The 14,445-nt window shown below is 44.4% G+C and overlaps 1 protein-coding gene across 1 annotated transcript; it reads right to left on the bottom strand.

The window, feature by feature from the left end:
- grwd1 (glutamate-rich WD repeat containing 1) lies at window positions 1-5,110 on the bottom strand. The gene is made up of 7 exons (XM_024403196.2): window positions 4,844-5,110; window positions 4,515-4,632; window positions 4,151-4,316; window positions 3,786-3,996; window positions 3,352-3,497; window positions 2,960-3,151; window positions 1-481 (listed from the first exon to the last, which is right to left on the bottom strand). The coding sequence occupies exons 1-7, from the start codon at window positions 5,055-5,057 to the stop codon at window positions 173-175; spliced, it is 1,356 nt and encodes a 451-aa protein (XP_024258964.1). The 5' UTR covers window positions 5,058-5,110; the 3' UTR covers window positions 1-172.
- Window positions 5,111-14,445: the final 9,335 nt, after the last annotated feature.

Genomic DNA, 14,445 nt, shown 5'->3' with positions numbered 1-14,445 from the left:
TTTGGTAAAGTGTTTTACTTTGAACATGTTAGTACACATGCTACTTGTGAAGGCCAGAAGGAATAACATACATGCACAGTACATGGTAAATGCATGCCAACAGAGCAGTGAGGGGACTGAGAAATAAAAAACACAGGCACACACACTTAGACCCTCTCTCACACACACACAACTATACAGAGATGGTCCTAAACACGTTGAAGCCTGACAGAGCAGTAGAGACCATCACTCCAGGTATCTGCGGGTGCCAGTGGACTTCCTTGACCTCTGTCTGACCCTGGTGCAGGAACAGCAGCTGGGGGGGCAGGTCCTTCACCCCCTCCGCCCTCGCACCAACATCACATGACTCTACCGATAGGTCCCATTGGCTGACCACGTCGTCCGCTCCAGAGGCGGCGAACACGCTGGAGTCCACAGGGTTCCATTCTACTGATGTCACTGGCGCGCTGTGCTGCTTGAAGTTAGCCACCGGCCGGCCCGACTGAAAGCACAGGTAGATAATATTACAGTTTAGCATAATCTCTCCTCACTTCTGTTGTGAGCATTCTGTTTTAGAATAACTGCATAACCATGTTTAAGATCTGCCTTGTCAAACACACACTGACCCCAGACCAGTCCCATGGGCGACCTCCCAAGTTAAGGGTTCTAAAGCGCAATACGAGTCAGACCATGTAACCACTGTTGATTTGGTGCTCCTCCAGCACATCAGAGTAATATCAAATCTCTAAAGCTCGAAGCTAAAAATAAATAAAATAAAATAAAAAGAGGGTCAGTGTGTGGGAGCCAACTTTCCTCTACATTCCACCCACATCTTGAAATGCCATCATACAGGAAAGGACAGGATTACCATGGGTGTAGAGAAGGGGCGGGGGAGACAAGAGGACTTATCATACAACTCATCACCAGGGGCAAACTACCTGCCCTCCAGGACACCTACAGCACCCGATGTCACAGGAAGGCCAAAAAGATAATCATGGACAACAACCACCCGAGCAACTGCCTGTTCACCTTGCTAGTTAGTTAGTTGTTTATGTTGCAGAGTTGGGAGTATACAAGGACTAGGATGTCTGATTCTGAATATACTCTGTTGAAAATACTCTCCCAATTTGCACTAACACTAGGGGCTCTATTCAATCTGGAAGAATACAAGTTAGTGTGGTAGCCTTCTGTTGCCTATCCAGAAGGCGAGGTCAGTACAGGTGCATCAAAACTGGGACGGAGAGACTGAAAAACAGCTTCTATCTCAAGGCCATCAGAATATTAATCAGCCATCACTAACATTGAGTGGCAGCTGCCAACATACTGACTCAAATCTCTAGCCACTTTAATAATAAAAAATTGGATGTAATAAATGTGTTACAAGTCACTTTATATAATGTTTACATACCCTACATTACTCATCTCATATGTATATACTGTACTCTATACCATCTACTGCATCTTGCCTATGCCGCACGGCAATCCATATATTTATACTTACATATTCTTACTCATTCCTTTACACTTGTGTGTGCATAAGCTAGTTGTTGTGAAATTGTTAGATATTACTGCACGGTCGGAACTAGAAGCAAAAGCATTTCACTACACTTGCATTAACATCTGCTAACCATGTGCATGTGACCAATAAAATTGTATTTGATTATTGTCCGATGCACAGAAAACACAGGTAGAGATTGATGGCAGTGTGTGATTGTTCAGCAGCAGTGGCGTGCAGTGACAATCTGTTAAGAGTGTTGGGACTGCAGCCATTTTAAACCCAAACAAACCAACCCAGATGGTGCAATAATGATGCAAAGATGGCATTTACGGTATTTGCCATCCTCCCATTACTTTTTATGTGTTCAATATTTTCCAGAAAATCTTTAAAAATACCTTTGAGAAAATTGCAACCATCCTGGTATTCCTGTTCAACCCGGAAATGCTATTTAAAGTTGCAGCTAATGAAGAAGAAAAAGCTGTGTACATTTGCAAATACTGTGCCAAATCATATGTGAAGAATGTAACAAAGATGCAGAATCATCTGGCCAAGTGCATAAAGTTCTCTCAGCGCTCACAACAAGCAACCATTGACAAAAGTCCCTCTACTTCTATTCGAGGTGAAAATGATGAATCAGACACCTTACCGATAGCAACAGCTCATGGTCCTCCTAGAATCATTTGTTTTTTTGACTCAATGGAGGAACGTAGTCAGAGAGATGCTGATGAATGTCTTGATCGAGCTGTGTATGCAACTGGTTCCTCTCTGATGCTCACAGGCAATGTGTCTTGGAAGAGATTTCTGAATGTTCTTTGCCCAGCATACACCCCTCCAACCAGACATGCTTTATCTACTCATTTGCTGGATGCAGAGCTCAACAGAGTTCAAGTGAAGGTCAAGCAAATCCAGTGTCTGTTCTTTTGCCCATCTTAATATTTTATTTTTATTGGCCAGTCTGAGATATGGATTTTTATTTGCAACTCTGCCTAGAAGGCCAGCATCAACAAGGACATTTCTAAGTGACCCCAAACTTTTGAACGGTAGTGTATATTCAATGCAAAAAAACATCTACATTTAAATGGTATTAATATTAATTTCTGTTAATTCCCACAGAAAATGTCCACCTCTAAATATTCCCTAAAATGTGCAACACTAATGGTGACTATTTAAACAGTCTGATGGCCTAGAGAAAGCAGCTGTTTTACAGTCTCTCAGTCCCAGCTTTAATGCACCTGTACTGTCTCTGCCTTTAAATGCTAAATAACAAATGTTTTCAAGTGCAACTTTAGCAATGATGGTTTTGGGAAACAGCTCTGAGAGGTAATGATACTCCTACGAAGGTTCTAACGAAAAACGTAGCTTTCAGTTTCCCAAAATAAACTTGCCCTGGTTGGTACCGTAGGATCAGCTGACCCTCCCTAAATCCCAACCTTAGACTAATGTCTAAGTCTAAGGGCAAATTAACCCTACTGCAGTTCTTACCTGGAACTGCCTCAAGTCCCAAACTTTCAGAAGTCCGTCGTCCCCGCCGGAGAGGAGGAATGGTTCAGTCCTGTTCCAACTGATGACGTTGACGTCTGAGGAGTGTGCCTCCTTGGCACATAGCATGGAGTTGGGCGGGGCTCTGGTGTCCCAGACCCGGATGGACTGATCCACAGAGCAGGATGCAAAAACCTTGGGGTAGGATGAAAGAGGGAGAAAAGAGGGAGGAGGGAGAAAAAGAGGACAATGAGACAGAAAGTTGCAGTTTTAGCTATAATTCTGCAACGGACCTCATTTCATGTCTGCTTCTTCTGACTTTAAAAAAGTAAAGTTTCTTTACATCTACTGATATTGTCACTCAGCCTAACATCCCACTGCTTCTCCCATCATACCGTGGCTTCTGTGGGTGACCACTGCAGGTCCTCCACGGACTTGGTGTGAGAACTGAAAGGCCGTTGGTCGATCTGCCAGGAAGTCCCTCCCTCCTGTGGTTCCCACACATGGATGTTCTTTTTGCAGTCGCCACTGACCAGCCGACCTTTTAGACAAAACATACTAATAAATGAGCTTATTATTCTACTCTTGTATTCACATTTATTTAGGGACAGTTTCCCAGAACCACATTAAGACTAGTCCTGTACATAAAAAATCTAATTCATCATCAAGGTAATTAGATTGAGCCAGTCATTCTCATTAATTTTGGCTGGAAGCCAACATAGTAGACGTCCCCTTATACATAGAACAGTAACTACACAGCGGATGGTGAGGAATATGCACTCTGCTTTAGACGTACCAAAACATCAAAAGTGGCAATGGACCGACTCACCGGGTACTTTGGGCGACCAATCAATGGCAAAGCCCTCACTCATGTGACCCGAGAAACTGAAGAGGGGCGTGGCTTCCTTCTGCTGTTTAACAAAGGTTGACATGGCAGCTGAACTGTGGACGGCTTCCATCTGGGATCGGAGGTCAAATATCTCCACCTGACCTTTCTCTGACCAGACAGCAGCCAATGACTGATCTCCACGATGGGTCACCTGGTGGGAAAATAGACAGCGTTAATGTTGAGCCTTTCAAACCACTGCTGCCTCACATCACACACAGTCCAATCAGGGTGCATGTACAGAAGAACAAACTGAGGGTGCAAGAGATATTCAGATACTCTCAGACAATGAGAACAGTTAAACTCACTCGGACTCTGTTGATCCCTCCATAGTGAGGCATCATGGCCAACTCCATCTGTGGCTTCTTATCTTCATCATCATCCTCTTCATCACTCTCTCCATCACTGCTCTCGTCCCCATCCTTCACTTTCTCTGTAGTACCGTGGAGGTTGTGCATGCGTATGAGAAGCAGTCTTAGAGGAAGGAGGAAAAAAGGTATGGTAGGATAAGTCAATGAGGCCTGGGCAATAAAGGACTACCAATAGCGGGGTGTGCAAAAAGTATATTCAATGTAAGTATTTGGGGATCCCTTCACATCAGCCTCCCAATAGGAAGGCAGTCTGAGTGTATGCTGAGTGTCATTGTTATGGATCGGTGGGTGTGACAGCTACCTGTTGCTGAGGGCAGCGTCAGCCTGTGTGCCTGCACAGAGCAGCATAGAGAGGGGATACTGTTCCCTGCCGTCTCCATTCGCATCTCTCAACACGTCGAAGCTCAGGCAAGGAGCACCTGGGGCGGGGGGTATATGGTGACAAAGCAAAATAATCAGCAAGTGCCCATCTAGATCAATCTTTGGTGAATTACAAACTAAAGCTATAACGTTAGCAAACAAGCTATCCAATACATTTGGAATAACAGTTCGTGACATTCCAAACATTCTAATTAATTTGTTTGATGGGCAATAAAATAACTCTATTAGCTAGTTAACTGTTGGACCAACCTGTCTGACACTCGTGGTACATGCGGTAAGCCGACCGGTCCATCTCGAGCTCCTCTCCGGGTTGGAGAGGCTGTTTTCCGGGGACATAAACTTGAGTTTCCTGTTCTCCATCCTTTCCCTCTTCTTCCATTTCGTCTTCGTCGCTGCCATCCCCTTCCATTTCTTCCATCTCTCCATCTTCGTTCGGAAGCGTGTCTTCTCCGGGCGCCGACATTTTGAGAGGGGCCAAGCTTTGCTTACTTCCTGTGGATTGATCACGTGGTTTGTCTCTCGCTCGCTCATTTGCGATAATTCAGCTGATGTGCCCCCTCTATTCCTGACCTCTTTGGCAGACCGCCTGGAATTTTTCCTGACCCTTGCTACTGCCAGTAAAGTCCACTAATTCTAAAAGCATCTAACCAAGGAAGGAATTACTGTAATCTTATGGATAAACAAAAAGTATTACAAAATGTAAAGCGAACATTCAAGGCAGGTGGGTTTTTGAGCCCCACCTGTTTAGCTGAAATATTTGTTCCCCTGTTTCGCATGTTATTTTGTCATTACTACGTGTCACACATCAGTTTGCAAACAGTGTAAAAAATAATACAAACATGGTCTCTTTTTTGTTTTCTTGAGTAAGGCAGATCAGAAATGCAGGTGTTTCAACATAGCTTAGTGCTTTGTGTGGTGGAGGGGCAGCCAGAGTGTAGGAGTTGGTCATCTTCTCTAGTTGTGCCATGATTTGCTCAGTGTTCTGTCACTCATAGGGACACTACATCATCACAAAAGCTATAGGTAGAGCTAGAAAGTTCAAGCCCCTTGGGTGGTGCCATAAATTTACATTACAAAAGTGCCCATCCAAGAAAGCTCAAGGTCCTTTTTTTTACTAGGCAAGTCAGTTAAGAACAAATTCTTATTTTCAATGACGGCCTAGGAACAGTGGGTTAACTGCCTGTTCAGGGGCAGAACGACAGATTTGTACCTTGTCAGCTCAGGGATTTGAACTTGCAACCTTTCAGTTAATAGTCCAACGCTCTATCCACTAGGCTACCAAATCACGTTAGATCTACCGCAGCTTTGATTGGACTGATCATACTTTAAAAATCAACATCATACTTCAAAAAATCTTAGCTAGCAAGCTAGACAAGCAGTCTACTGGCAAATCCTTTTCAATTCTTGTCATATGAAGAGAAATATCGGTGCTCATCGGCCATTGGACATAAACATTACACAGGAAGTTGGAAATCGCAAATTCAACAATGAGTGGTTTGGAAGGAATCAGTGGCTAACTGCAAGTGTTGCAAAGCAATCACTAGCCTTCTATTCGTTGGAGAGGGTGTGTAGTCCAAGTCTGGGTTGAAGAGTCTCTTTTCCAAACTTAAACGGATAAACATTCACACGCAACACAATAGGCCAGAAAAGGCTGAATACATTGTCCATGCTGTCAATCCAGAATGACTTCTGCCGTGTTCAAAACAACTGGAAACTTGGAACTGGGAAAACTCAGACTTTAGTGAGTTCAAGGCAACTGGGAACTCTGGAAAAAAAACAAGCTCCGACTGGGAAAATACGTTTTGAACGGTCATCCAACTCGCAATTCCATGTCGGGAGCTCCGACCTGAAGATCACTGACGTCCTGATTCAACCTTGTTTTTTTCTGAGTTCCCAGTTGTCTTGAAAGAACCATAAATCCAGAGAATGCCTGACAAGATTTGCCCACAAGAAGGACCCCCGTGCCACCTTCCTGTTCAAGTGAGCACAGCATAACAGTGAGTCCAAAAATGTATTTTATGCTGCTGCATAAATGATGTAATATGACAGGGAGATATGTATACTGTAGCTAAGAAAGTAATACTAAGTGTATGTTGTGTAGTAAGCTGTTAGCAGCCCATGTGCCTCACACTAATAACTTGGTCCCTTTCCACCTCATAACTTAGCCTACTGTTCTGACTTGGTGGTGCACATGTAGTGTATAGCCTGTTTTAGACAAATGTAATAATTTAATATTTTAAGAGCTTTCATTGTCTGCTTATACAGTATGCCCCCTTTATTTATCTTACGGTTCTGACTTGGTGTACAGGGAAAATACTGTAAGAACGGCCCATGTTCTGAATTCTTTGGCTCTTCATTACAAAATTGCTGAACAAATAGTTATATTGATTACATCCATCTTAGCTCACTCATTAATGTCTTAATCGAAATTACGATTGCCTCTTATCCGCTTATCGTTCCCTTATGCCATAGTTTGTACATCTCAATTGTCAGTAGAAACCACATTTGTTTAAACAAGTCAGCCATATCAGCTATGTTTTTTTTAAAGGCAGTACATTAGTCTGAATTAACTGCTTCGCTGCCAGACAAGGCACAGCTGATAGCCAGGTGTAACGGTCGTAAGGATTCACTCCATGGTGCTGAAAGGAAGGCTCTGCTATTGGGACAGCTTTATGTAGGCCCTAACTGTTTTTGTGGCACCGTTTGTTACCGTTATAGTGGAATGAATGTATTGTTAGTGTTGTCTTGTGTTGTGGCTTTGCTGGCATGCATCAAAAACATTTTTGGGGAGTTTGCCCCACCAAGATTTACATACTAAAATCGCCACTGAGCCTACTGTCCAAACTCCAGCCACTTGCATTGCTGAGCCTGAGCATTATCATTGCAATTTCAGTCATGCAACATCAATACTATACTACGTATCATCATGTTTACTTCTGGTGTAATGGTGATGGGTATTTACCATGGAGCATGATTGAGGCTTCTAGTGGCCAAAAGGTTGTATTAACACAGGCAGCGCCATAGAGCTCGCCAGCTTGTAGTCCTCAAAAACAGAAATGAGTTACCTCAGGTTCCTTGAGCCATTTCTATTGGGAAAATGAATGGGGAAAGGATAAGGTTTTGTGATAAATGCCGAAAATAAGGTTAACACAAGCTTTGAAGATCAGAGATCTTATACTTTTTGTTCTATGAGATTTCAGTCAGTTAACACGACCTTTATGAATTATGAAGTCTTTTATGTGCTTGAAGTGCATTTTTGATTACATACAGTGCCTTGCGAAATTATTCGGCCCCCTTGAACTTTGCGACCTTTTGCCACATTTCAGGCTTCAAACATAAAGATATAAAACTGTATTTATTTGTGAAGAATCAACAACAAGTGGGACACAATCATGAAGTGGAACGACATTTATTGGATATTTCAAACTTTTTTAACAAATCAAAAACTGAAAAATTGGGCGTGCAAAATTATTCAGCCCCTTTACTTTCAGTGCAGCAAACTCTCTCCAGAGGTTCAGTGAGGATCTCTGAATGATCCAATGTTGACCTAAATGACTAATGATGATAAATACAATCCACCTGTGTGTAATCAAGTCTCTGTATAAATGCACCTGCACTGTGATAGTCTCAGAGGTCCGTTAAAAGCGCAGAGAGCATCATGAAGAACAAGGAACACACCAGGCAGGTCCGAGATACTGTTGTGAAGAAGTTTAAAGCCGGATTTGGATACAAAAAGATTTCCAAAGCTTTAAACATCCCAAGGAGCACTGTGCAAGCGATAATATTGAAATGGAAGGAGTATCAGACCACTGCAAATCTACCAAGACCTGGCCGTCCCTCTAAACTTTCAGCTCATACAAGGAGAAGACTGATCAGAGATGCAGCCAAGAGGCCCATGATCACTCTGGATGAACTGCAGAGATCTACAGCTGAGGTGGGAGACTCTGTCCATAGGACAACAATCAGTCGTATATTGCACAAATCTGGCCTTTATGGAAGAGTGGCAAGAAGAAAGCCATTTCTTAAAGATATCCATAAAAAGTGTTGTTTAAAGTTTGCCACAAGCCACCTGGGAGACACACCAAACATGTGGAAGAAGGTGCTCTGGTCAGATGAAACCAAAATCGAACTTTTTGGCAACAATGCAAAACGTTATGTTTGGCGTAAAAGCAACACAGCTCATCACCCTGAACACACCATCCCCACTGTCAAACATGGTGGTGGCAGCATCATGGTTTGGGCCTGCTTTTATTCAGCAGGGACAGGGAAGATGGTTAAAATTGATGGGAAGATGGATGGAGCCAAATACAGGACCATTCTGGAAGAAAACCTGATGGAGTCTGCAAAAGACCTGAGACTGGGACGGAGATTTGTCTTCCAACAAGACAATGATCCAAAACATAAAGCAAAATCTACAATGGAATGGTTCAAAAATAAACATATCCAGGTGTTAGAATGGCCAAGTCAAAGTCCAGACCTGAATCCAATCGAGAATCTGTGGAAAGAACTGAAAACTGCTGTTCACAAATGCTCTCCATCCAACCTCACTGAGCTCGAGCTGTTTTGCAAGGAGGAATGGGAAAACATTTCAGTCTCACGATGTGCAAAACTGATAGAGACATACCCCAAGCGACTTACAGCTGTAATCGCAGGAAAAGGTGGCGCTACAAAGTATTAACTTAAGGAGGCTGAATAATTTGCACGCCCAATTTTTCAGTTTTTGATTTGTTAAAAAAGTTTGAAATATCCAATAAATGTCGTTCCACTTCATGATTGTGTCCCACTTGTTGTTGATTCTTCACAAAAAAATACAGTTTTATATCTTTATGTTTGAAGCCTGAAATGTGGCAAAAGGTCGCAAAGTTCAAGGGGGCCGAATACTTTCGCAAGGCACTGTAAATGCTTCAAAATTCACAAAAAGTGCCGTTAACTGATGAAGATTACCTCATAGAACAAAATGTATCAAATCTCCTAAGCCTGTATTTACCACAGACCTTATTTTTCGTAAATGTGTATTTTTGCTGTCTTATGTTATTTCCCAACACACAGGGCTATGAAACAGTTAATTAAAACAGAACGAATAACTGAAAACTCTCTCTCTGTCCTCTCTGTGGTTGTCCTCTCCTCATAATAGGACAGCAAACATTATCTGTGTGCATCTGTTTGTTTGTCTCTCACTGTCTGTTTTGATGTTGTGCAACATCCCCTCTCTCTCTCTCGCTCTCTCAACTGTGTCTCTCTCTCAACTGTGTCTCTCTCTCTCTCTCTCTCTCTCAACTGTGTCTGCAGAGGTTTATCATAGTTTCTCAGAAAGGCTGATACTCATTCTGCTGCCTCTACATTTACAAAAGGAAGTGAGACATGCCTTGGGGCTATTGTTGTCAGTCTCCGAGCCTTGATTTTTAAAGTTTTTGTGCAAAGAAAGCACCTGGCTGAGTTTAATGGGAGTTCTGTCTTAAGCAGGAAAAAAGAGTCTCCTTCTGTTTGTATTAAATATTTTGCAAGTGTTCTGTCTAAAGTGTGTATGTGCATGTGCATGGGCGTGGGTCAGGGTGCGTGCATGCATGGGCATGAGCGATTTGTGTTTGTGTGAGAAGAGCCCCTATAATTGAGTTGTGAAGCTACATTCCATCCAAAGTGCTTTCCCAACAGCTCCTTTCTTCAGCTCTGCAGCTGCAACTGTTCAGTCAGTGTGTTACTCACAGGAATCAGTCAGGAAGCTGACCAGAGAATGACACTGTCACACCCTGATCTGTTTCACGTGTGTCGTGGAAATTTCCTGTATTTACCAAATCATGAGAGCAAACCACACACAAGTCAGAGTTATCACCATCTTTAATTATATAAGCTCCATCACAACCCTGTGACTCTCAGATCAATTCAGTGTCTATAAATGAATTCTCTGAGAGTCCCTTACACATTGCAACTGAGATCCTTTATAGCAAAGACACACATAGCCAGACAGCACTGGCCATAATTTATCGTTCAGCTTTGTCTCCTAAACTATGTTATTTTCTCAAACTCAGAACCTAAACAAATCCTCATATCAACAGGCATATATCAAATCCACCCTATCTTGACAAGATCACAGAGACACATTGACTGGCACACAGACATTGTGGAGCCAAGAGATACACGCTTGACCTCTCCCCTCTCTCCGGCCCAAGTAACTTAGTCTTGACAGAGAACAGTTGACTGCAAACCCGGCCTCAGTATTATACAAAAATAAACATTCTGATGAGAAGTAACTTACAAACATATGATGAATATAAAACATCTTACCTATGTTACCAACTAATTCTGATTATTCCCCAACACGTGTCTTTGTGCCCCCCTCCAGGTGTCACCCATCTTCCCAGTGCATTTATACATGTATTCTCTGTTTGTCTGTTGCCAGTTCATCTTGTCTCGTCAAGCCTATCAGCGTTTTGTCAATGTTGCGGCGCCACTCTGGATGTGGGTTGAGGCCAATCTTCTACCGCTCTCACCTGGTCAGGGTCCATCTGAATATTCCCTGCAGTGATGATGTATCCTAGGAAGGAGATAGTGGAGCGATGGAACTCACATTTCTCCGTTTTCACGAAAAGCTGGTTCTCCAGGAGACGCTGGAGGACCTGTCGGACATGGAGGACGTGCTCTTGAGCTGACCGGGGAATAAATGAGGATGTCATCGAGGTAGACAAACAAAAATCGGTTCACATGTCTCGGAGCACATCACAGACCAGGGTCTGGAACACTGCGTGAGAGTTGGTCAGTCCAAATGGCATCACCAGGTACTTATAGTGCCCGCTAGCCATGTTAAAGGCAGTCTTTCACTCATCTCCTTTCCGTAGCTGAACCAGATGGTAGGCGTTCCGAAGGTCCAACTTGGAGAAGATGATCACCCCCTGGAGAGGCTCGAAATCTGAAGAGATGAGTGGTAGCAGGTAACGATTTTAAACATAATGTCATTGAGACCCCGGTAGTCGATACTCGGACACAATATCTTGTCCTTCTACTCCATAAAGAAGAACCCTGCGCCGGCGGTGGAGGAAGATGGACGCATATTCCTGCAGTGAGAGAGTCCTCAATATACCCCTCCATCGCCTTGGTCTCCAGACCCGAAAGGGAATAAAGTCTCCCTCGAGGCGGTGCGGTGCCCCGGGAGAAGATTGATAGCACAGTCATAGGGTTGATGCAGTGGAAGAGATGTGGCTTGGGCAGTGTTGAAAACCTCCCGTAAGTCCTGGTACTCCGTGGGAACGGCAGAGAGATCCAAGGTTTTTCCCAAGCCAGCAGGGAGATGTCCCGGGGCAGGCTGCGCCGACTTCAAACAATATACATGGAAAAGCAGGCTCCAACCCCTAATGGACCCTGTAGCCCAGTCAATAAGGGGATTATGCCTCAGGAGACATGAAAACACCAAAACAATGGGTACATGAGGAGACTCCAGGAGCAGAAACTGCATGGATTTACTGTGGTTGCCTGACACTCGCTGGTGGATAGGAACCATACTGTGGTTTACTCCGCCAATAGAGCGCCCATCCAGCGCTCTGACATCCATCAGAATGGAAAGAGGTTGAGTGGAGATACCCAGCTCAGACACCAGGGTAGGGTCCATAAAGCTCTCGTCGGCCCCAGAGTCAATGAGCTCCTGGATGGAGCTGGTCATCCCACAACAGGGTAGCATGGAGAGGGGTACGAGCAATGGAAGATGGGAAACTCCCTGTATGGCTCACCAGCGTACTCGTACTAGTACATCCTTGATGAGCCTGGTTCTTTAATTGGCAGATAGATAAAAAATGTCTCGTAGCTCCACAATACAGACAGCTCTGGGTGTTAAGTCTGCGTAAGCGCTCAGCAGGAGACAATCTAGCCCTGCCCAGTTGCATGGGCTCTGGAGGAGACGACTCGACAGCCCTCGGTGCCCTCCGAGAGACTTCGTCCGACATCGGATCCACTTGGAAATGTGGGTTTCGGGGATTTCCGTGATTCCTCTGAGGTGAGGTGGAAATCAAGGACGCGCGTCAGTGACAGGGAGCTGACTCCCTCTCCCTCCTACGTTCCTGTAACCACCCATCGATCCGTATGGTCAAGGCAATGAGGGAGTCGAGGTCCAGGGGTAGCTCCCGGGCTAAGAGCATGTCTTTAATCACCTCCGACAACCCGTGAAGGAACTCGTCGACGTCAGCGTTATCACGTACGCTATCCTCGAGTGATCTGAGGGAATTGAAGAGGGTCGCAGCTCAAAGATGAGAGAACACTGGGAAAGAGATGGATCTCCGGGATCTCCAGCATAGCGCTCAGGAGGAGGTAAGAGAGGTTCTTGGGAAGCCAGGGTAGATTGGGGAGAAACGCCACTGGTAGTGGGGTAATTGACAGTCTGGGGGGTTACTGTAGCTGCATCACAGACAATCCTCGGAATTGCTCCAGCAATGTGTTGAAGGCACAATCCTGGCGTTCCGCCAAGGTCTAGAATCCTTCCATAAGACCTTGAAGTAACTCCTTGTGTCTTCCAATGGTGGCTCCCTGGGAGGAGATGGCGTTGCGGAGCTGATCGGAGTCTGCTAGGTCAGTCATGGCCAGTTTGTACTATCACGACTCAGGATATGACCCAGATGCAGACACGGGAGGCGGATAGTACAGTTCTCAGATGATTCATTAGAAACACGGTTTGTGTTCAGGTTAGAGTCAGGCAGACATAGGACGCGAGGCAGGCTCAGGGTCAAGGCAGGCAGAATGGTCAGAACCGGGAAAAACTAGGAAACAGAACTAGAGGAACAGGAAGGTGAGAAAGAATGCTGGTAAGACCTGACAAGACAAGACAAACTGGCAAACAGAGAATACAGGGATAAATACACACAAGATAATGGGAAGATGGGCGACACCTGGAGTGGGGTGGAGACAAGCACAAAGACAGGTGAAACAGATCAGGGTGTGACAATTACTCAGGGTGTATGCAGGTACAAAAGGATAGCCACAATGTTCAACTCACAAGCAGGAGAATCCAGAGTGGGAAAGGAACAAGTGGTTTTCTGTATGTGTTTGTGAACAATGCCCCAGGACCAGCTTGCTTAGGGGTCTCTTCTGTAGCTTAATCTCTATGTAGGTGAAAGCTTTGTTATGGAAGGTTTGGGAATCACTTCCTTTTAGATGGTTGTAGAATTTAACGGCTCTTTTCTGGATTTTAATCATGAGCGGGTAAAGGCCTAATTCTGCTCTGCATGCATTATTTGGTGTTTTACGTTGTACATGGAGGATGTTTTTGCAGAATTCTGCATGCAAAGTCCCATTTTGTGAATTCTTGGTTGGTGAGCAGACCCCGACCTCACAACATTGAAAGGCAATGGGTACTATAACTGATTCAATAATTTTTTAGCTTGATCATAAATGGGATGTCGAATTGTATGTTATTTTGATGGCGTACAAGACCCTTCTTGCCTTGTCTCTCAGATCGTTCACAGCTTTGTGGAAGTTACCTGTGGTGCTGATGTTTAGGCCGAGGTAGGTATAGTTTTTTGTTTGCTCTTAGGCAACAGTGTCTAGATGGAATATGTATTTGTGGTCCTGGCAACTGGACCTTACTTTAAACACCATTATTTTTGTTTTACTGAAATTTACTGTCAAGGCCCAAGTCTTTCTTTTTTTAACCCCTTTTCTCCCCAATTTCGTGGTATCCAATTGGGAGTTACAGTCTTTTCACATCGGGAGAGGCGAAGGTCGAGAGCCGTGCGTCATCCGAAACACAACCTAGCTTCTTGACACAACGGCCGCTTAAACCAGAAGCCAGCCGCACAAATGTGACAGAGGAAACACCTGGCAACTGTGTCAGCGTGCATTGCGCCCGGCCCGCCACAGGAGTCGGTAGTGTG

Source organism: Oncorhynchus tshawytscha, linkage group LG23, assembly GCF_018296145.1.
Source record: "Oncorhynchus tshawytscha isolate Ot180627B linkage group LG23, Otsh_v2.0, whole genome shotgun sequence".
In the NCBI taxonomy this organism is placed as follows: domain Eukaryota; kingdom Metazoa; phylum Chordata; class Actinopteri; order Salmoniformes; family Salmonidae; genus Oncorhynchus; species Oncorhynchus tshawytscha.
Note: the sequence above shows the minus strand (reverse complement) of the source record. Positions and strands in the feature narration are given on the sequence as shown.